At 47.4% G+C, this 22500-nt stretch overlaps 2 protein-coding genes across 3 annotated transcripts in view; one reads left to right on the top strand and one right to left on the bottom strand.

Annotated features, from left to right (window-relative positions):
* spinb (spindlin b) overlaps positions 1-4548 on the bottom strand; it is a 17846-nt gene extending 13298 nt beyond the window's left edge. Inside the window, exon 1 of the mRNA XM_079251318.1 lies at positions 4460-4548. The gene's annotated coding sequence lies outside the window, so the exon portion shown is untranslated. The remainder of the gene's footprint in view (positions 1-4459) is intronic.
* Positions 4549-6213: 1665 nt separating this feature from the next.
* Positions 6214-22500, top strand: part of mfsd14bb (major facilitator superfamily domain containing 14Bb) — a 22763-nt gene continuing 6476 nt past the window's right edge. For both annotated transcript variants that reach the window (XM_079251306.1, XM_079251305.1), the window contains exons 1-11: positions 6214-6681; positions 10405-10497; positions 11815-11877; positions 12914-13041; positions 13708-13822; positions 13911-14129; positions 14219-14332; positions 14449-14520; positions 15345-15457; positions 15556-15653; positions 20411-20553. In XM_079251306.1, coding sequence (XP_079107432.1) covers positions 6625-6681; positions 10405-10497; positions 11815-11877; positions 12914-13041; positions 13708-13822; positions 13911-14129; positions 14219-14332; positions 14449-14520; positions 15345-15457; positions 15556-15653; positions 20411-20553 — 1215 coding nt within the window. In that variant the 5' untranslated portion in view covers positions 6214-6624. The remainder of the gene's footprint in view (positions 6682-10404; positions 10498-11814; positions 11878-12913; positions 13042-13707; positions 13823-13910; positions 14130-14218; positions 14333-14448; positions 14521-15344; positions 15458-15555; positions 15654-20410; positions 20554-22500) is intronic.

Here is a 22500-nt window from a genome sequence, read left to right as displayed (position 1 = left end):
ATTAGCTTCTACCCAGAAAACAACAACAACAAGCCTATTAGCTTCTACCCAGAAAACAACAACACGTCGATGAGCTTCTACCCAGAAAACAAAAACACGCCAATTAGCTTCTACCCAGAAAACAAAAACACGCCGATTAGTTTCTACCTAGAAAACAACAACACGCCGATTAGTTTCTACCTAGAAAACAACAACACACCGATTAGCTTCTACCCAGAAAACAACAACATGATGATTAACTTCTATCCAGAAAACAACAACACACAGATTAGCTTCTACCCAGAAAACAACAACAACATGATGATTAGCTTCTATCCAGAAAACAACAACACACAGATTAGCTTCTACGCAGAAAACAACAACAACACGCCGACTTGCTAACAGGTCAGAGAAGCTAAACAGAGAGGAGCTAACTAACCTCGGCCTTAGCAGATGTTTGCTGATGTTTACATCTTAACCACTAAGTAAGAAAACTCTGACCGTCGCTGGCAGCAACAGCGTCAACTAGGCTTGGGCGATATGACGATGTATATATCATCTGGACAATATAAAATGTCGTTTCATATGAGGCTCTATCGTTTGCGCCATGATAAGCTGCTTTACTGCTGTTATTTACATTAAGACACGCTTTACAGCACGCTGCAATATATAACCAAACATGGAGGAAGACGGTAGCAGACGTGTTTCAGAGGATAATTCACTAAAAGATGAGCAGCCAACCCAAACTGATGAGCTTGTTCCTAAAAGAGGGAAATTTCTGTCTGGATGCAGTCTGGATATAAAAAGAGCGACGTGGAACCGACAACAGACTAGCTCACATTCCCAACAACGGACTCCGACACAATTAACTCATTTTATCACTTGCAGGAATCAGGATAAAGAATACAGAATAAAGACTAGAGTCAACCAGCAAGGCAGCGTCAAGTGGAGGAGAAAGCTCAGAATAAACTCAAGACCAAACGCTGCAGCAGGTATTTACCTGTGGAATGTCATACGGCCATAGTTCCCCCAGATGGAAGCAGATCACTGCTGCTGTTGCCTAGCAACATCTGAAACATAACTGATGACTGACACAACATTACACAGTTTTATATGGTTATGTATCGTTATGGGATGTAATGTGAGCTCCATAGGGATATTAGGTCTTGGTCGTATCACCAAGACCTAGCATCAGCTCTGCGAAGATGCAGCGTAGCAGATCGTTTTATTTATTAACAGAAACAAAGTGAGGAAGACGAATGAAACAGTCAAAAATCAGAATATAATAAAAATGATTCCCTTCTTTGTTACAGCCTTAAAGGTTAAAGAAAATGTAAAGTTACATAAAACTACAAATTATTTATTATACAGGTCGAGACATTATGTTCACAGGTATATCATTATAATTATCTTTATCATTATTATTATTAATAATATTATTGTTATTATTAGGCTACTATAGTTAGGCCTGATGTTCGGCGACCTTCTGTCTTCTTCCCAGCAGGAAAGCAGTGAAAAGCTACTGCAGGTCTCTTTTCTTCCATGTGACGTACCGGAGCAGCGATAATACAGCAATAAAAACACACTGATCGATCTGAATAGTCACCAAAACAATCCTCCATCACAGTCGGATCCCAGATGCACTGAACCAGGGCTACTCAATTAGATGTTCAGGTGGGCCAGATTTTCAAATAAAAAAAATGATCAGAGCCAGTAAATAAAGTAAGGTAAAATAAATCAGACAAAATGAATAAATAAATAAATAAAGATACATTTACATTTTGAAAAGTAAGTAGTTTAACAATTTTTCTATTTCAAATTCAGTTCCACATGACAAGGGCAAATGCACAAAAAATAATGAAAATTCCAGTCAGAGCCTATTTTTCTCCTAACTTTTAACATAAAAAGGTCCAATATACATTATATTATACTCTAAACACCGCCACACACTCATTGCATATGAAACACATCGGTTTGGTGCTCGAATGTGACGGCAAAATAAACAAATACTTATCAGTCCAGATGGGGTTAAATTCGCGGTTTTTGTTGACAATTTTACGTTTTGGGACATGTTTGCTAGTGCTACTCTTACAACTTCAAAACAACACCCTGGGGTTAATGTTGCTAGGCAACCAAGTGTTGCATTCATGGTCTGCACAACTGTAGGATTGTAGGCTACTTAACCAGCGTAGGAATGACTGAAGGTTCTTGATTAATATCTTTATTCTTTTACATAAGCTGGGCCAGATAGAAGTTGGTTCTGGGCTGCATGTGACCCGCAGGCCGCCGTTTGAAGAGGCCTGCACTAAACGCTACCGGACGTTACCGTAGATGCCAACATGTCGGAGATGAGCCTGGAATTCCCATTCGTCATATGAGAACCTATGTTACACGTTTAACCGTCTATACAATCCCATCACAGCCCTCTTTCTACAACCACTAATGAGACGTTTACGTGCCCAAAGCATGGACACATAGATAGCAGGAGGTATAATCCCACCTCGACCCTGTAAACAGATCATGAAGATCAGTGGAGAGTCTCAGTCTGTGTGTAATTACCAAGAAGAAGGAAACTCATAATGATCAGATCTGTGTTGCTTCATCAGCCAAGAGGGGACAAACCCTGCACTGGTATATCCAGTGTCTCGTCTTTTTATATGAAATACAATGCTGCATTTACCAGACGCTGACACCAGCGTATAACACCTAAACCTCAGAGATGCAGCTGGACCTTCAGCTGATCCGTCTACCGTTGGCCGAGGCAGAAATGGTATCCATGGAAACGGGACTGTCGAGAGGCCATTTTTAACCTTCAGCACAGTAGAGTGAACCTCAGTGGGGTAAATTGTCATTTATTTTCTATATTAACTCTAAAAACCCTTCTAGATCAGCGGTGCCCCCAGCACTTCTTTCATCATCATCGTCTCAGCACCAGCAGTGTGTAACTGGGATGGTCATGTGACCCTCCAGCTGATCTACGGAGGTTTTCCAGCGTTTCTATCCGTCCAGGAGGTTTACAATCTAGACTATAGATGATAAATCCACAATGATCCATGATAACACCATTATTTATCACATCTTCGTCACCATGTTGCTAAGAGACCTCTATATCCTGGACATGATGATGAAGACACTTCCTGTCAGACTTTCCACCAATCAGAGAGCTTAAACTGACGGTAACGTCCAATCAGGAGCAGCCAAAGATCAACAAGTGATGAGAAAAGCAGGAAAATAATGATCCTCTATGGCTGGAATAAAGCCAGGAAGACGTTTGTGGGATGCAGCTGAGGTGGAGGTGCTGCAGTGAGGACAGCAGGTAGATAGTAGCAGGAAGACATGTGGAAACATGGAAATAGTGTGAGTGTGTGTGTGTGTGTGTGTGTTTGCTTTACAGTCAACAGGTTTCTAGTTAGATGTACATTTCAGGTGTTCAGAGGCGTCCCACAGAGATCTGTACTCGGCCCACTTCTTTTCTTTAGACATGAATGAATTCCTGATGTTGTGATACAGCAGTGTGTATTAATATAAACCTGCCTGCAAGCTCAAGTCTCACATTTAGTAAAAACTGTCAGAATATTCTGCTAACAAAAAGTGTAGACATGGAAACCGTGTGTGTGTGTGTTTCAGACGTGAGAGAATGATGTGCAGATGAGAAAAGGCTTGGTCACTGCTGATCTATGTGTTATTTCTACAAACTTCTGGTTGCTCCTTATTCTGCTTTATCTATTCATAAGTTTATTTTACATCATTTTAGCCTCAGAATCAGCTGGTTGAGGCTGAAACATCATGTCTACGCACTGACTGGGATTAAAAGGGTTCAGCTTCTACATGATGCCTAATATATTAAAACAAACTAACAAAATAAATCTCTGCAGATGTTTCCTGTTTCCCAGATGAACTGAAATGTTTCAGATGACTAAAAGGACATTAAAGGAAACATGTAAAACTTTTCTAGCAGTTGTGTTTCAGCCCACTGGGAAGCCAGCATCCTCTGCAGGTAGATGGGGGCCCAGTTGATGTCTGGCCCCGGGGAGCTGGGCCAGGTGGTTCCGCCCCTGAGACCGAACCTGGGGATCGGGCTCGGTGTGGTCTCCTGCATGATGTTGGCCCCTCTGCAGGCTGTGAGGAGTTCTGCTGGCTCTGGACTGAGGATGGTGATGATGATGAAGATGTCCAAGCAGAGGTCACGGTTAACCCGCAGTTACACAAGCGGCCGCGCTCACCTCCCGCTAAACATGCAGAAATGCGCAAAGCTAATTGGCTTTCCTCCGCCAAGCGGTAGCTTTGCGGAGCTTTGTTGCGCCAGTATTTACAAAATCCGCAGCGGTGCAAGAAAAGGCGCAAGCGAACAAAGGAGAGGGGAGGTCTGCTGGTGGGGAAAACACGGCGCACAGCTCGCGCCTTTGCGAGAAAACGTCTGCGCGAGCGGATGGCTCGTTAGCGGGTTCGGTGCGAGCGGCTCGAGGCCGCAGGTACTCACCAAGACAGGGATCCGCCGCGCCGCATAACCCCGATCAACCGCCGAAGCTCCAAATTGATCCGCTCAGCCCCCGTTTGAGTCCTGGCTGCGTCAAGCTCGCTGCGCCAAGATGGAGGACGACCGGAAGAGAAGGCGCGCCATTCAAAATAAGAGCCCCGAGTTCTTTCTATCTATCTATCTATCTATCTATCTATCTATCTAAAAACATAAAAGGACTTAGTTTTTTGGAATTACCAGGATAATTAAGGTGATTACTGATGACCCTGTCTGCACTTTGCTTATAACTTAATGTTTCAGCAGCTACAAGTTCCATTAACCATGTGTGCATAAATTTACAAATATTGTTTTAATTATGTCAACAAGCACAACACAGTATTTCTTTTATTAAACCTTTATTTAACCAGGAAAAGCCTAATTGAGATTAAAATCCATTTTCCAAGTGTGCCTGTCAAAAAATACGAAAACGCACCTGCAAACTGACTAAGTTATTAACAGTAAAGCCATAGGCCCAAATCCTGCAGAACACCAACAAACAGAAGTGTCTGCCCTAAATCATCCAATATTTTCTTAAAAGCATCCAAGTCAAGATGATATCTTTTTACTGTTTGTTCTGGACAGAAGAGCAGGCAGGATTTCTTTTCTCCTTCATCTTAATTTACACGCTTGGATTGAAAGTTAAAGAAATAAATAATATGCCTACTGTAAGTTAAGATCCTGAACTCTGGGAGAAAGTTAAGAGGTAGGAGTGTAGAAAGGAACCCAACCATGGCCAGCTATGTAAACAACAATATGCCAGTGTCTCAGCCTTTGTATGGACAAAAAGTGACCATCCTACATATTTGTAGAATAAACAGGGACGAGGAATAGATCTAAACTTTGTGATAACCGGACAGTCTAAACTGAGGCTTGCGTGTACAAAACATGGTTCTGTGGTTTGGCGTCTGCATCTGAGAAGATCATTACTTTGGCTTTGGCTGTATTTATTTATGTAAAAAAGAATTTAAATGATAAAACATTTGCTGAGTCATGTTAAGTTGAGGATTGGGAAGAGGGCTGTGTCTTCAATGCCAAAGGACATTTTGCATTGGGTATATTATGTCAATGTCATTAATATATATAGGATAATGTGATTTATTTATTAGTTAAAAAAAAACATTTGTTTTTTGTTAAAAAAAAAAAAAAACAAGGTTAGTGTTTTATTTTATTTTATGAATTACGAATTATAATTAATGCATTACCCTTCCGTGGCTGGTAAACATGGCAAATCCGTGTATAGGCAGACTTTTACTTTGGACAGTCTAAACAGGAAGCGGCGTATATTACGTCAGCTAATTTGACTCGTGCACGTCGTGCAGGTTTTGCATTGAAACAAGAATTCTTCCACGGAGGGCAGTCCCGCCTTTCTCCTCTTGCTAAATAGTGCTCCAGCCGGATGACTGCACCCAGGTCGCTGCCGAATCTTCCTGCCAAATACTAACCCACTTTGATATGACCTGTTTTCTCGCGCGTGCAACCTTAGCAGTAGCAACGTTTAACCAGAGGCTTGTCTGCTTCTTGTTTACGCTGGTATTTTCCCAGGAGGCCGTGTTTGGTTCCATACGTGGTGAAGTTGATAAAACGGTGACTGCAGTGCAGATCCAGCCGCTCCTCGGTAGAGGGCGCGTGTTTTCCTGCTGACTGGAGCCGTGGGAGTGACCGCAGCACGCTGGCTGGTCCTGGATCAGAGGTTGTTCCGTTTAGAGATCAGATAGACAGGGTGGAGCTGAACTGGAGACGGAATGTCATGAGCTGCGAGAAAATGCGCTCATTTTGTGAATAATGACAGTCCGGCGGGGCGGGGCTTGGTCGCTTTTCCACAGCAGCATCCAGCAGCATCTCACAGTGAAGAAGTAGCGCCACTCATTCGGTGTGTTCCGGTGATCAAATCTAATCGACATTCGGTAAAGTTACAATCAGAGCCGAGAAATTTTTGTAGAAGCGAAAGCTGTCGGTCTCCTGAGTGATCCATCCAGCGGCGAACACTAGGAGTAAACCAGGGTACATGCTAGCGCAGCAGGGACAGAGCTTTATCCACACGGCGGGGCACCCTGGAAGAGACGGAGACACATCGGGAGGATGTCCAGCGTCGGGGACTGGAACTGAAAATCGTCACGGCAAGATGTGAAATGAACCGGGAGAGACCAGCAACTGAGGCCAACGACAAAATGTTGGTCCGGAGCTCGGTGAGTGGTGTTCAGATGGCGGAGTTTAAACCATGCTGCTGGGTCGGCTCAGAAACCAGCGGAGCTGCAAGCAGCCTCTTTAAACAGGATCAGATTAGTAGCCAGAAGCCAATGTAGCTGTTAGCTTCCCGCTAGCCTTCTTAAACAGGATCAGATTAGCAGCCAGGAGCTAATGTAGCTGTTAGCTTCCTGCTAGCCTTCTTAAAAAGGATCAGATTAGCAGCCAGGAGCTAATGTAGCTGTTAGCTTCCTGTTAGCCTCTTTAAACAGGATCATATTAGCAGCCAGAAGGTAATGTAGCTGTTAGCTTCCTGTTAGCCTTCTTAAACAGGATCAGATTAGCAGCCAGGAACTAATGTAGCTGTTAGCTTTCTGTTAGCCTCTTTAAACAGGATCAGATTAGCAGCCAGGAACTAATGTAGCTGTTAGCTTCCTGCTAGCCTTCTTAAACAGGATCAGATTAGTAGCAGGAGCTAATGTAGCTGTTAGCTTCCTGTTAGCCTCTTTAAACAGGATCAGATTAGCAGCCAGGAACAAATGTAGCTGTTAGCTTCCTGTTAGCCTCTTTAAACAGGATCATATTAGCAGCCAGGAGCTAATGTAGCTGTTAGCTTCGTGTTAGCCTTCTTAAACAGGATCAGATTAGCAGCCAGGAACTAATGTAGCTGTTAGCTTCCTGTTAGCCTCTTTAAACAGGATAAATTAGCAGCCACGAACTTGTGTAGCTGTTAGCTTCCTGCTAGCCTTCTTAAACAGGATCAGATTAGTAGCCAAAAGCTAATGTACCTGTTAGCTTCCTGCTAGCTTCCTGTTAGCATATTTAACAGGATCAGATTAGCAACCAGGAGCTAATTTAGCTGCTAGCTTCCTGTTAGCTTTTGGCTAGCTTCCTGTTAGCCTCTTTAAACATGATCAGATTAGCAGCCAGGGGCTAATGTAGCTTATAGCTTCCTGCTAGCTTCCGTTACGATAGCAGCTAGCTGAGTGTTGTTTTCAGCTCTAAAACCTCTGCTTGCTGCTCTGAACTGAATGTGTTGTTTCAGATAGCCAGAGTTCCCCTCCAGAAACCATAACGCTGCAACCAGTAAATCCAGATTACATTTCCAGGAAGAGTCAAGAAGTTTCACACTCGTCAACGATGACGTCAGTGTTTCCTGTTAGTTCAGCTTCAAATACTTTATAACCAGAATGAAGCCACAAAGCACATTTTCCTTTCTTACATCTGGTCTGAGAAGATTAGATGTTGGCATACAAAACAAAGTTCATCTTAACTTTTATTCTGAAAATAATTTTCACTGCAGAAAAGAGTCCTGAGATGCATATAAGGCCAAAAGACCAATCAGATCTCTCAGATGGCAGTTTTCACTAAATGTGAGACTTGAGCTTGTTTATATTTAAATTACATATATTTATACACACACACACTCACACACACACACACATATATATATATTTACATATTTATATTTTTATATAGGTTTATCTTAATACACACTGCTGCATCACGTCAGGAATTCATTCATGTCTAAAGAAAGGAAGTGGGCCGAGTACAGATCTCTGTGGGACGCCTCTGAACACCTGAAATGTGCATCTAACTATAAACCTGTTGACTTTAAAACAAACACACCGTTTACACACTTCTTCCTACTACTATCTACCTCCTATCCTCACTAAAGCAGGCAGACTAAGTACAGGAATATAATAGTTTTTGGGTTGTAATTATTTATTTTTGACTTTATAAGTGGTAACAGGTCCAGATTGTGCAGGTTCTACATTTGACTCACAGACCTGAACAGGTTTCTAACTAACTAGAAAACCACATTGTGTTTGTATGAACCTTAACCTGTATGAAACTGGAGCAAGCTATGAACGAGCTGCGAAACACAGGAAGAAACCATGTTGGACACCAGATGTGTGTCTTGTGCTATTTATGACCTGTCTAGAAACTTGCGTTTCTTCAGCTTGTAACACCAGCAAGGCTTAGTTTGTTTTATTTTTTATTTTTATTTATTTTTTTAATTGGTTTTAGTGACTAACATCTTTTTTGTTTGTTTGTTTTATTTGTATTTTACTTGCGTACGTTGTTCAGCTCTGGTGGTTTCACAGTGCTTCAGATTAATTGCTGTGGTCCACATAGATAACATCTTTCCCAAAGTTTATTGTCTTCGATGATCCCATCCACACAAAAAACGTAGAAATTATATCAAGGAATCTTCCTATTATAGATTTTTGTGGGGCTGTTATTGTCAGAGAAATAATTGTGTTATCCTAACACTGTTGTGTTGAAGCACCCAAACCTTCCTTTTAGGTCCTTAAGTTTAGTTTATTTCTCCCCTTTTGATGCTAACATAAAGTAATCTGTAAACTGGTAACAATAACCAATAACCTGCTGTGCAGAATGAAGACATAAATAGACATTAACTCTGGATGGGTCTCAGAGCTGCTGAGATTACATTATGAAAATTATCTTAGAGCATTGACTTGAATGGTGAATTAGTTTTTAATAGTGGCATTACTTAGAGCGATTTAATGTGAAATCAGGAAAAGATGACACTTCTTCATGTGTCTTGGTGATCCTGTATGATTTTATAGATCTGACAGTGCTCTCTGAGCAAAATGAGCAAAAACTATTATTTTCCTGATAGCCAGAGTTTGTCCTGCTGCTTGGAGAGGCTGAAATGTGATTCTGGACAGGATGAAGGAAAGGCCTGCTGACATAGACCATAGAAACCAGTATTCTGCCAGTAAAATTGGATCGAGCTTTATTCCTGTTGAGGAAGGAGCAGATAGGCGATAAAACCAGAGGGCAGTCCCTTCAGCACAGCCTTTATACTGAGATATGCGGTTGCATCTTCATGCTTCGCAGACGGACGTCTTCCTTACGATAAGTTTCAGTCGGACTGCACAGATGTTGGGATGTTTTTATCACAAAAACTGTCTGAAATCACACACACAGTCTTTGGTTTAAGTGTCTACATTGAAGAGGTTTACAGGAAAAATGACAGTGCTCCTGATTGTTAATGTCCAATTCCACGTCGGGCCTGAAGGCAGCGTTTGTGTGTTTTATGGACATGCGAACAGACAAGACTTCCTGCATACGGAAGCTGTTAAAGCCAAATAAAACCTGAAAGTAAAACTCTAAACAGCAAGAGCAGCTCCGTTCAGCCCAGTTAGAGGACATGCTGGTTCCTAACTGGTGCTGCTGGTTCCAGAAGATTCCAGGGAGACATATTCGGATCCATCCCACCTGGATGTGACTCAACCAGAGCTTCATCAGCAGTTAAGAGATCCTTGTTCTGGTCTGTCATGACGAAGATAAATTTAATTAATTATTGCCCAAAGTCGGACCTCAAGGGCCGCTGTCCTGCAGGTTTTCAGTGTGTCCCTGCTCCAACACACCTGGCTTCCAGATCCAACAGGATCCATGGCAGCGGGGCTGGAGCACCTGAGCTGGGCTGCCCGGTTCTAAGTAACTTCAGGGTTTGGAGTAGGAACTGAAAGGAGGAGGTTGCAGATACAAGAGGAAGACTTGAGCTTCCCTGCAGCTGAGGAAGCAGCCAGGAGGAGAGCTGAGCTGCTGCAGGTTTCTGACCAGGAGGCGCCTGCTCGCCTCTGTTGGGACTTTTATCCGTGTAGTTGGACGCTGTTGTGTCCTGATGTGTTTGTATGAAACGACGGCGAGCTGTGGGAAGCGAGGTTAACGTGTGTGTCTGCTCCCTGCAGTACGGCCGCGGCCGAGCCAAAGTGACTCATGCCGTGGTGGTCATCTTCCTGGAGTTCTTCGCCTGGGGGCTGCTGACCACGCCTATGCTGACGGTGAGTAACACCAACACACCCCCTCATCAGAGGAGCACGCCGAGTGTGTTCAGCTGTGTTGCTGAAACATTCATCATGGCTGCCAGCACGGCTCCCGGGACGTTTAAACGCCGCAGACGCTTTGAGACGCGTCCTGGTTTAAGCAGCTGTGAACCGGCTGGGAGGTGCACCTGAACGCCCCATGAGGCGCCTTCTGCTTCAGCGTGTGTGTGTGTGTGTGTGTAATAACTCCCACAATGCACTGCTGGGTTTCAGGCTGTTAAATGCAGCTTTTTGGTGTCTGTGGAGCTGGACGTGTCGTCCTGCAGGCGTCACACTCCACACTAATGTCTTCTGTTCATTCATCTTCTCGTCCTGTAAGGTGGGACATTCTTGTGGTGATTTGTTACTAAAGGTTTTTTTTACTCTCCGTGTTGTATCGCGCACCATCCTTTGTGTCGGTATCGAGTTTGAAACTTCAGTATCGTGATGACCCCACGCTGCACATGAACCCAGACAGGGACGGACGTTTCATCTATCTTCTGCATTGGTTCTCAGTGAGTCTATCTTTCTGTCGTCTGACGCAGAAAACGGAACGATACCACCAGAAGCCACCTGGCTGTGTCGGGTTTATAGCTGACTCAACTGGCAAAAGGAGAAAAAGCAACGAAGAAGGAGAATATGATGCAGACACTGCCAGATAAAAAGCACCCCGCCTTTTATCACATGTAAAATGTGTTTTACGTTATGTAAAACACATTTTACATCCGGACGTGACGTTTTGCTTCATAAGGAACTGGATGTGTTGAAACGCAACGTCGCTGATGCAGCAACAAAACAATAAGATTAAAAGAGTGAAAACAAGAGTCATGGTGAGATGGTCTCCTGCAGGCTGGACAGGGCTGGGTTAGCCGTCGCCGGGGGGGGGGGGTAAAAGTTCTGCAGTGGGACTTTAAAGCAGGTCATTCCAGCAAGCGACCGGTGTCAGAGCTCTGAAGCCCCGCCCACTCGCGGAAACTGCCTTAATAACCATGGCAACGTGAAAACTGAAAGGAAGGACAGCGACGTATGACATCATCATGTCCACGTTTACGTACGGGAGCAGGAATGGACCTTTAGAGAAACCGAACTACGGAGACACATCGAGTGTTTACTCTGTAATCATTATCAGGATTATCTCCAGCCCCCACCTGCCTGAGCTGGTTGCCAGGGCAACCGTCAACCTTCTCTCATGGTGTGTGTAGAAAAGGCCGACCTGTGTGACGGAGCTCCCTCCCTCCGTCTCCATGTTGAGTTTTTCTGTTTCTCTGCTCAGCTCAGTGTGTGTTTGTGTTTCAGGTCCTTCATGAGACGTTTCCTCAGCACACCTTCCTGATGAACGGCCTGGTGCAGGGCGTCAAGGTATCTCACACACACTGTCACAGGACTAAACGCTTTCCAGATGGCGGCAGGTGACGTGGAGGTGTGAGCGGGAGGAGAGCGTCCTCCTGCAGCAGCTCCAGCTGACGGGAAGAAACTCTGACGTCTCACACACTGCCATGTTGGTCCTGCAGGACTGCGGTGTGAAGGTTGTCTTTATTTACCGTCACACAGACGATGGCTTCTGACTGGATGCTGATCACATGACCGCTCTCAGCGCCGAGCCAATCACAGCGTCCTCCTCCCACATAGGAGTCTGTTTCTTACAGCATTTCCACCAGTTCTCCAGCTTTGATGAGATGTTTTCCTGATGATGTCGTCAAGGAGTTTAGAGTTAAATCTGGACCCAACAGAAACCCTGCGAGGGTCTCCAGGCGGGGAAGACGTCCAGATGGCGGCTGGCGCCGGCTGCTGGTGCAGCTGATGGAGACGAAGCCATTCTGTAAACATGTTGGAACATCATCACAGATAAACTGTGGAAGAGCTGCTGTTTGTCTTCCTGCTGCGAGGTCTGGCCTCCAGGAGTTTCTGCTCCTTAAACTGATTTAGTCACAGTTTAACCCTTTAAGCTCCTGCTCTATTTCTGTAAAACACAAAGCAGTGTGAGCATCTCTACCAGCTGGTTGATGTCTGAAACCCAAAGTGTGTGTTATAACACTGCTGCCTCGCTGCTGTTACATTATTATTATTATTATTATTAACTTCTTTTTTACATCTCAGCCATTTGCTAAAGACATTTATTTTGTTTATTCTTGTCCAAAACAAACAGAAAACAGACATTGTTCTCTGCTCCGCTTGCTGGGTTAACCTGCTTGTTGTTTGACGTGTTCAAAGATCCTCTCTGACCTACAGAGGTCTTACTTCACATCCTCCACGTGCCTCCAGACTTCGTCTACCGGCTGAAAACACTTTTTTCTCTCCTGCTAAACTCAGTTTGTGTGTTTGGTTCTGAAATCGGGGAATGTTTCCGTTTAGCTGTCGGCTTTTTTCTGATTTCTTTTTCCTCTCAACTCCTCAGGGTTTCCTGTCCTTTCTGTCGGCTCCTCTGATTGGTGCTCTGTCTGACATCTGGGGCAGGAAGTCCTTCCTCCTCATGACGGTCTTCTTCACCTGCGCCCCCATCCCCTTCATGAGGCTCAGCCCCTGGTGAGTCGGACTGCAGCAAACGGCCGCTCGGCGTGTGAAACATGAGGAGAAAGACGTGTCGGCGTCTAGAGATGCTGAATCGTCTCAGACTGCTGTGGAGAAGTCTCGACACAAGATGGAGGCCGGGTGTCTGCACGCTTCTGACGGGGGCGGGGGGGTGTAGGAACGTATTCCTGCATCTGCAGCAGATCAGGATAAGGATCTGCTGCTGGTCTTCCTGTGGACAGACCTGGTTTTCAGCCTGATAAGCCAGACCTGCTTTGTGTTGAAGAACAGTCACATGACGTTCATGTGAGGGCGAGCGAGTGAGGGAGAGAGAGAGTGTATCAAACAGCAGCGGGATCAGACCTACAGTCTCCTCATGCAGGTCCGCCGGAGTCCCGCCGGTCCGCCGGAGTCCCGCCGGTCACATTAAGTCCTGTCCTGAGTCTGCGTCCTGATCCTGGCCTTGGGTCTGTGTTTGGGTCCTGCAGGAACCAGTCTGGCATGGGTTCAGACTGGTGCATTCTGGGATTGTTAAGCTGGGACGCGTGGACAGTCCATGAGCCGGTGTTGTGCGTGTGCGTGTTCACACGCGTGTCAGTAAGACGTGATGCCTCCAGACGGAGGAACCCGCCGGACCCAGGCTGACGTCTGACGTGTGTTTTCCTGTGTGTGTGTGTTCAGGTGGTACTTCGCTCTCATCTCCGTCTCAGGGATTTTCGCCGTGACCTTCTCTGTGATCTTTGCTTACGTCGCCGACATCACAGAGGAGCATGAGAGGAGCACCGCCTACGGACTGGTAACCAGTCTGCTTCTGGTTCACCATGAAACGTTCCGGTGCTGAAACCTGGTTCCTGACCAGGACTCTGCCTTCCTCCGCTGCTCAGGTGTCCGCCACCTTCGCCGCCAGTCTGGTGACGAGCCCGGCCATCGGGGCCTACCTGTCCGCCCAGTACGGAGACAGCCTGGTGGTCCTGGTTGCCACGGTGATTGCAGTGATGGACATCGCCTTCGTGTTCTTCGTTGTCCCGGAGTCGCTACCGGACAAGATGAGGCTGACGTCGTGGGGATTCCCCATCTCCTGGGAGCAGGCCGACCCATTCGCCGTGAGTTTCCCACGTTCCTTAAACGCATCAGGAGGTCATGGACCCCGATGGGAAACGAGGGTGAAATGATGCTGGTTTTATCCGTTCAGTCCCTGCGTCGAGTCGGGAAAGACACCACAGTGCTGCTGATCTGCGTCACCGTGTTCCTGTCCTACCTGCCTGAAGCCGGACAGTACTCCAGCTTCTTCCTCTACCTGAGACAGGTAACACACACACACACACACACACAGAGATGACCTGTCGTCAGCGGTAAGCTTCCTGCCGGGACCGGTCTCATTCAGGACTCTAACTCAGGAATGTTTTCTTGTCTGCATTTCAGGTCATCGAGTTTTCTCCTGAAGCCATCGCTGCCTTCATCGCCATGGTGGGAATCCTCTCCATCGTCGCTCAGGTACACACCTAAACTCCAGCCAGCGTTGCAGAACGCCGCCACGTTCCCCTCTCAGATCATTTCCACTTGCTCATCAGGAGCATCATCATCATCATCACCACCACTCAGAGCGTCTTCATCTGGACCTGTCCAGATGTTTTCCTATGTGAATATTTCCTGCTCTGACTTTCACACACATGGACCAGAAGGAACTTTATCCCCTGAACGTCTGTCCACATCCCCTCTTTACCCGATAAGTCCAGATGTTCCTGACTCCTGGCAGCTGGACACGATGAGAAACGGGTCGGGGAATCTGTTCCTATGTGGATGAGATGTTTTATTCCTGCATGTTTTCATGCTTCCTGAACCAAACGAAGAAACAAGACAAGAAATGGATGAATTTTGACCTCCGCTGGCCTCCGTCTGCGGGACTGATGGAGATCATGTCTCCTCTGGAAGTTCAGCAGACCTACGTCATCCGCGTTACAATGTGACGCTTCTGCATCTGACTGTGGTGAAATATCAGGATGAGGACATGATGGACGAGGAGCAGAAACTACAGCAGCCTCCACCAGTCTCACACACACACACACACACACACACATCCAGCTAGATGCTTCTGATGGCGGGTATGGAGGATAAATCCTGAGGTTTTCCAGTTCGACTTTTAGTTTCAGCCATATCAGCAGTTTGTTTTTATCTTCCTAACCTCCCAAGCTTCACCTGGATAAAAGCATTCTCCTAAACCTCCTCATTAGTGCTTCGGTCCACCTGAAGCTGTAAACTGGATCAGACTGGAGCAGGAAGAGGCGGCTCTAAATGTTAATGTGGTTTTCTCCCTCCAGACCCTCTTCCTCAGCGTTCTGATGAGGACCATCGGTAATAAGAACACGGTTCTGCTTGGACTGTGCTTCCAGCTCTTCCAGCTCGCCTGGTATGGCTTTGGATCCGAGCCTTGGTGAGTCCACGCTGCATGGTTGTTCTTCTGGATGGTAAAGATCCACATTCCTGCTCCTCTGCCGGCTTCAGCATGTTTGTTTGCTTCCATCCCTCCAGGATGATGTGGGCAGCGGGGACGGTGGCAGCCATGTCCTCCATCACCTTCCCAGCAGTGTCAGCTCTGGTGTCACACAGCGCGTCACCTGACCAGCAGGGTGAGTTCCCCGCCGTCTGCAGCTTCCTCCCATTTAGCAACAGCAGGAGTTGGACAGCATCCACGTTTTCACACAAGCATCCTACTCTTCCTCCTGGCAGACGAAGACGATGATCTCACATCGCTTCACTTTATTGATCATATTGAGAACTAAACTCACATCAGTTTAGAAGTCGTCTTTGGTTTTTGGTTGTCCGCATTGAGAATCTCCCGTTCCACCTCATCACCATGAGAATCTCCCGTTCCACCTCATCACCATGAGAATCTCCCGTTCCACCTCATCACCATGAGAATCTCCGGTTCCACCTCATCACCATGAGAATCTCCCGTTCCACCTCATCACCATGAGAATCTCCCGTTCCACCTCATCACCATGAGAATCTCCCGTTCCACCTCATCACCATGAGAATCTCCCGTTCCACCTCATCACCATGAGAATCTCCCGTTCCACCACATCACCATGAGAATCTCCCGTTCCACCTCATCACCATGAGAATCTCCCGTTCCACCTCATCACCATGAGAATCTCCCGTTCCACCTCATCACCATGAGAATCTCCCGTTCCACCTCATCACCATGAGAATCTCCCGTTCCACCTCATCACCATGAGAATCTCCCGTTCCACCTCATCACCATGAGAATCTCCCGTTCCACCTCACCACCATGAGAATCTCCCGTTCCACCTCATCACCATGAGAATCTCCCGTTCCACCTCATCACCATGAGAATCTCCCGTTCCACCTCATCATGGTGAGAATCTCCCGTTCCACCTCACCACCATGAGAATCTCCCGTTCCACCTCACCACCATGAGAATCTCCCGTTCCACCTCATCACCATGAGAATCTCCCGTTCCACCTCACCACCATGAGAATCTCCCGTTCCACCTCATAATGAGAATCTCCCGTTCCACCACATCACCGTGAGAATCTCCCGTTCCACCTCATCATGGTGAGAATCTCCCGTTCCACCTCATCACCATGAGAATCTCCCGTTCCACCACATCACCATGAGAATCTCCCGTTCCACCTCATCACCATGAGAATCTCCCGTTCCACCTCATCACCATGAGAATCTCCCGTTCCACCTCATCACCATGAGAATCTCCCGTTCCACCACATCACCATGAGAATCTCCCGTTCCACCTCATCATGATGAGAATCTCTCGTTCCACCTCATCACCATGAGAATCTCCGGTTCCACCTCATCACCATGAGAATCTCCGGTTCCACCTCATCACCATGAGAATCTCCCGTTCCACCTCATCACGATGAGAATCTCCCGTTCCACCTCATCACCATGAGAATCTCCCGTTCCACCTCATCACCATGAGAATCTCCGGTTCCACCTCATCACCATGAGAATCTGCCGTTCCACCTCATCACCATGAGAATCTCCGGTTCCACCTCATCACCATGAGAATCTCCGGTTCCACCTCATCATGATGAGAATCTCCTGTTCCACCTCATCATGATGAGAATCTGCCGTTCCACCTCATCACCATGAGAATCTCCCGTTCCACCTCATCACCATGAGAATCTCCCGTTCCACCTCATCACCATGAGAATCTCCCGTTCCACCTCATCACCATGAGAATCTCCCGTTCCACCTCATCACCATGAGAATCTCCCGTTCCACCTCATCACCATGAGAATCTCCCGTTCCACCTCATCACCATGAGAATCTCCCGTTCCACCTCATCACCATGAGAATCTCCCGTTCCACCTCATCATGATGAGAATCTCCTGTTCCACCTCATCATGATGAGAATCTGCCGTTCCACCTCATCACCATGAGAATCTCCCGTTCCACCTCATCACCATGAGAATCTCCCGTTCCACCTCATCACCATGAGAATCTCCCGTTCCACCTCATCACCATGAGAATCTCCGGTTCCACCTCATCATGATGAGAATCTCCTGTTCCACCTCATCATGATGAGAATCTCCCGTTCCACCTCATCACCATGAGAATCTCCCGTTCCACCTCATCACCATGAGAATCTCCCGTTCCACCTCATCACCATGAGAATCTCCCGTTCCACCTCATCACCATGAGAATCTCCCGTTCCACCTCATCACCATGAGAATCTCCCGTTCCACCTCATCACCATGAGAATCTCCCGTTCCACCTCATCACCATGAGAATCTCCCGTTTCACCACATCACCATGAGAATCTCCCGTTCCACCTCATCATGATGAGAATCTCTCGTTCCACCTCATCACCATGAGAATCTCCGGTTCCACCTCATCACCATGAGAATCTCCGGTTCCACCTCATCATGATGAGAATCTCCTGTTCCACCTCATCATGATGAGAATCTGCCGTTCCACCTCATCACCATGAGAATCTCCCGTTCCACCTCATCACCATGAGAATCTCCCGTTCCACCTCATCACCATGAGAATCTCCCGTTCCACCTCATCACCATGAGAATCTCCCGTTCCACCTCATCACCATGAGAATCTCCCGTTCCACCTCATCACCATGAGAATCTCCCGTTCCACCTCATCACCATGAGAATCTCCCGTTCCACCTCATCACCATGAGAATCTCCCGTTCCACCTCATCACCATGAGAATCTCCCGTTCCACCTCATCACCATGAGAATCTCCCGTTCCACCTCATCACCATGAGAATCTCCCGTTCCACCTCATCACGGTGAGAATCTCCCGTTCCACCTCATCACCATGAGAATCTCCCGTTCCACCTCATCACCATGAGAATCTCCCGTTCCACCTCATCATGGTGAGAATCTCCCGTTCCACCTCATCACCATGAGAATCTCCCGTTCCACCTCATCATGATGAGAATCTCCCGTTCCACCTCATCACCATGAGAATCTCCCGTTCCACCTCATCACCATGAGAATCTCCGGTTCCACCTCATCACCATGAGAATCTCCGGTTCCACCTCATCACCATGAGAATCTCCGGTTCCACCTCATCACGATGAGAATCTCCGGTTCCACCTCATCACGATGAGAATCTCCCATTCCACCTCATCACGATGAGAATCTCCCATTCCACCTCATCACCATGAAAATCTCCCATTCCACCTCATCACCATGAAAATCTCCCGTTCCACCTCATCACCATGAGAATCTCCCGTTCCACCTCATCACCATGAGAATCTCCCGTTCCACCTCATCACCATGAGAATCTCCCGTTCCACCTCATCACCATGAGAATCTCCCGTTCCACCTCATCACCATGAGAATCTCCCGTTCCACCTCACCACCATGAGAATCTCCCGTTCCACCTCACCACCATGAGAATCTCCCGTTCCACCTCATAATGAGAATCTCCCGTTCCACCTCGTCACCATGAGAATCTCCCGTTCCACCTCATCACCATGAGAATCTCCCGTTCCACCTCATCATGATGAGAATCTCCCGTTCCACCTCATCACCATGAGAATCTCCTGTTCCACCTCATCATGATGAGAATCTCCCGTTCCACCTCATCACCATGAGAATCTCCCGTTCCACCTCATCACCATGAGAATCTCCCGTTCCACCTCATCACCATGAGAATCTCCCGTTCCACCTCATCACCATGAGAATCTCCCGTTCCACCTCATCACCATGAGAATCTCCCGTTCCACCTCATCACCATGAGAATCTCCCGTTCCACCTCATCACCATGAGAATCTCCCGTTCCACCTCATCACCATGAGAATCTCCCGTTCCACCTCATCACCATGAGAATCTCCCGTTCCACCTCATCACCATGAGAATCTCCCGTTCCACCTCATCACCATGAGAATCTCCCGTTCCACCTCATCATGGTGAGAATCTCCCGTTCCACCTCATCACCATGAGAATCTCCCGTTCCACCACATCACCATGAGAATCTCCCGTTCCACCTCATCACCATGAGAATCTCCCGTTCCACCACATCACCATGAGAATCTCCCGTTCCACCTCATCACCATGAGAATCTCCCGTGCCACCTCATCACCATGAGAATCTCCCGTTCCACCTCATAATGATGAGAATCTCCCGTTCCACCTCATCATGGTGAGAATCTCCCGTTCCACCTCATCATGATGAGAATCTCCCGTTCCACCTCATCACCATGAGAATCTCCCGTTCCACCTCATCACCATGAGAATCTCCCGTTCCACCTCATCACCATGAGAATCTCCTGTTTCATACAGGTGGAAGCTTTTCCAGTGTTGTGAACAGGTGTAGTTCCACATGTACTGCTGTAATTCTGACACCAGACCCGTTAGATGCACTGCAGCAGCTGAGACACACCACACCTGAGAAGACTTGGAGCATGCTCAGATACACCACCAGCGACGAAGAAGAGGAAGGTCTTTGGTCATGTTCCACAGACACAGGTCTTGTTTCAGCTCTGTATCGGAGTCTCAGCACCTTTGTGCTTTCTGGTGACCCATCCTCCGTTCGCACCAGTTTAACCAGAACCAAAGTGGGAGAACTTTACTACACGGATGTAAACATCAACATCACCGAAGTGTAGTCCTGAAAGTTGGTGGTAAAGTCATCAGGCTCCAGTGTAAGCGTTGGTTTCCTAAACTAAATAATACGTTACGTTCAGATGACTGAGGTGATTTAATAGGATCTTACAGGATGGCAGCATACATCACCCACTGACATTTTAACTGGTTGCCAGTTAAGTGTGTTGGACTGGCATCCCCCCCCCCCGTCATGTAGTCTGACCTTTGATTATAGTTATTTTTTTTCTAACTACTCAGTGTAAATGTGCCGTGTGTGTGTGTGTGTGTATACAGGTGTGGTTCAGGGCATGATCACAGGGATCCGAGGTCTTTGCAACGGTCTGGGTCCGGCTCTCTATGGCTTCATCTTCTTCCTCTTCAATGTGGAGCTGATTGACATGCCGCCGGTGGCAGGAAGACCCTCTCAGAGCACAGAGGTATGCACCAACATACACACACACACACCTGTGAAACCCCGATCCTTTATTTTTGTTGTTAAGAGACTATTTTATCAGTTTTAGTTAATTTGCTACGGATAAGAGAGGAGCGCAGCTTCCGTCAGACGCTTTGCTAACCAGTCAGAAACTAGGCGGGGTTAGGACTGGGATTGGCTGACAGAACCAGCTGCAGTTTAAGCTGATTCAAGACCACACATGATGGAGCGGAGACTAATAGCTAACGTAGACTACAGGGAGCCAGGCATTTAGTAAGTGCAGTATTTTTGCTTCCTTTACAACACATTTTCAGTTGTTTAGGATGCTGCTTCTTCAGCAAGGCGGTGTGTTTCTGTTCTTTGTCAACCTGACCTACAGGTTCGTATTGAAGACTTTCTGTCCTCATGTGGGACAGAATATAGTTCACATAGTTGACCTTTAAAATTCTTTCAGACCTGATTGCTAACGTCCAATCAGGAGCAGCCAAAGATCAAAAAGTGATGAGAAAAGCAGGAAAATAATGATCCTCTATGGCTGGAATAAAGCCAGGAAGACGTTTGGGATGCAGCTGAGGTGGAGATGCTGCAGTGAGGACAGCAGGTAGATAGTAGCAGGAAGACATGTGGAAACATGGAAACTGTGCGCGCGTGTGTGTGTGTGTGTGTGTGTGTGTGTGTGTGTGTGTGTGTGTGTGTGTGTGTGTGTGTGGTTTTTTTCAGACGTGAGAGAATGATGTGCAGACGAGAAAAGGCTTGGTCGCTGCTGATCTGTGTGTTATTTCTACAAACTTCTGGTTGCTCTTTATGCTGTTTTATCTGTTTATACATTCATTTTACATCATTTTAGCCTCAGAATCTGAATAAGGCTGAAAACATCATGTCTCCATGGAAACATGATGTCGTGAAACATGATGACAACAAACCCGGGCATAAATGTTCCCTTGTCCGGACGCGGGTTACCGGGACCCCCCTCTGGAGCCAGGCCTGGAGGTGGGGAACGAGAGCGAGCGTCTGGTGGCCGGGCCTTCGCCCATGAGTCCCGGTCGGGCTCAGCCCGAAAGGGTTACATGGGCCCCACCTCCCGTGGGCTCACCATCTGCGGGAGGAGCCGTAGGGGTCGGGTGCAATGTGAGCTGGGCGGCAGCAAGAGGCGGGGACCCTGGCGGTCCGATCCCCGGCTGCAGAAGCTGGCTCTAGGGACGTGGAACGTCACCTCTCTGGTGGGGAAGGAGCCTGAGCTTGTGCGCGAGGTTGAGCGGTTCCGACTAGATATAGTTGGACTCACCTCGACGCATGGCTTGGGCTCTGGAACCAGAACCCTCGAGAGGGGCTGGACTTTCTTCCACTCTGGAGTTGCTCATGGTGAGAGGCGGCGAGCAGGTGTGGGCATTCTCATCAGCCCCCAGCTTGGTGCCTGCACGTTGGGGTTTACCCCGGTGGATGAAAGGGTAGTTTCCCTCCGCCTCCGGGTGGGGGGACGAGTCCTGACTGTTGTCTGTGCTTATGCACCGAACAGCAGTTCAGAGTACCCACCCTTTCTGGAGTCCTTGGAGGGAGTGCTGGAGGGTGCTCCTTCTGGGGACTCCATTGTTCTGCTGGGGGACTTCAATGCTCACGTGGGCAATGACAGTGAGACCTGGAGGGGAGTGATTGGGAGGCATGGTCCCCCCCCCCTGAACCCAAATGGTGTTTTGTTATTGGACTTCTGTGCTCGTCATGGATTGTCCATAACGAACACCATGTTCCAACATAAGAGTGTCCATATGTACACCTGGCATCAGGATTCCCTGGGCCGCAGTTCGATGATCGACTTTGTGGTTGTCTCATCGGACCTGCGGCCACATGCCTTGGACACTCGGGTGAAGAGGGGGGCGGAGCTGTCAACTGATCACCACCTGGTGGTGAGTTGGCTCAGATGGTGGGGGAGGAAGCCGGTCAGAGCTGGCAGGCC

This window comes from Telmatherina bonti (assembly GCF_933228915.1).
Source record: "Telmatherina bonti genome assembly, chromosome: 13".
Taxonomy (NCBI): Eukaryota; Metazoa; Chordata; class Actinopteri; order Atheriniformes; family Telmatherinidae; genus Telmatherina; species Telmatherina bonti.
This window is presented reverse-complemented; position numbering and strand designations above follow the sequence as displayed.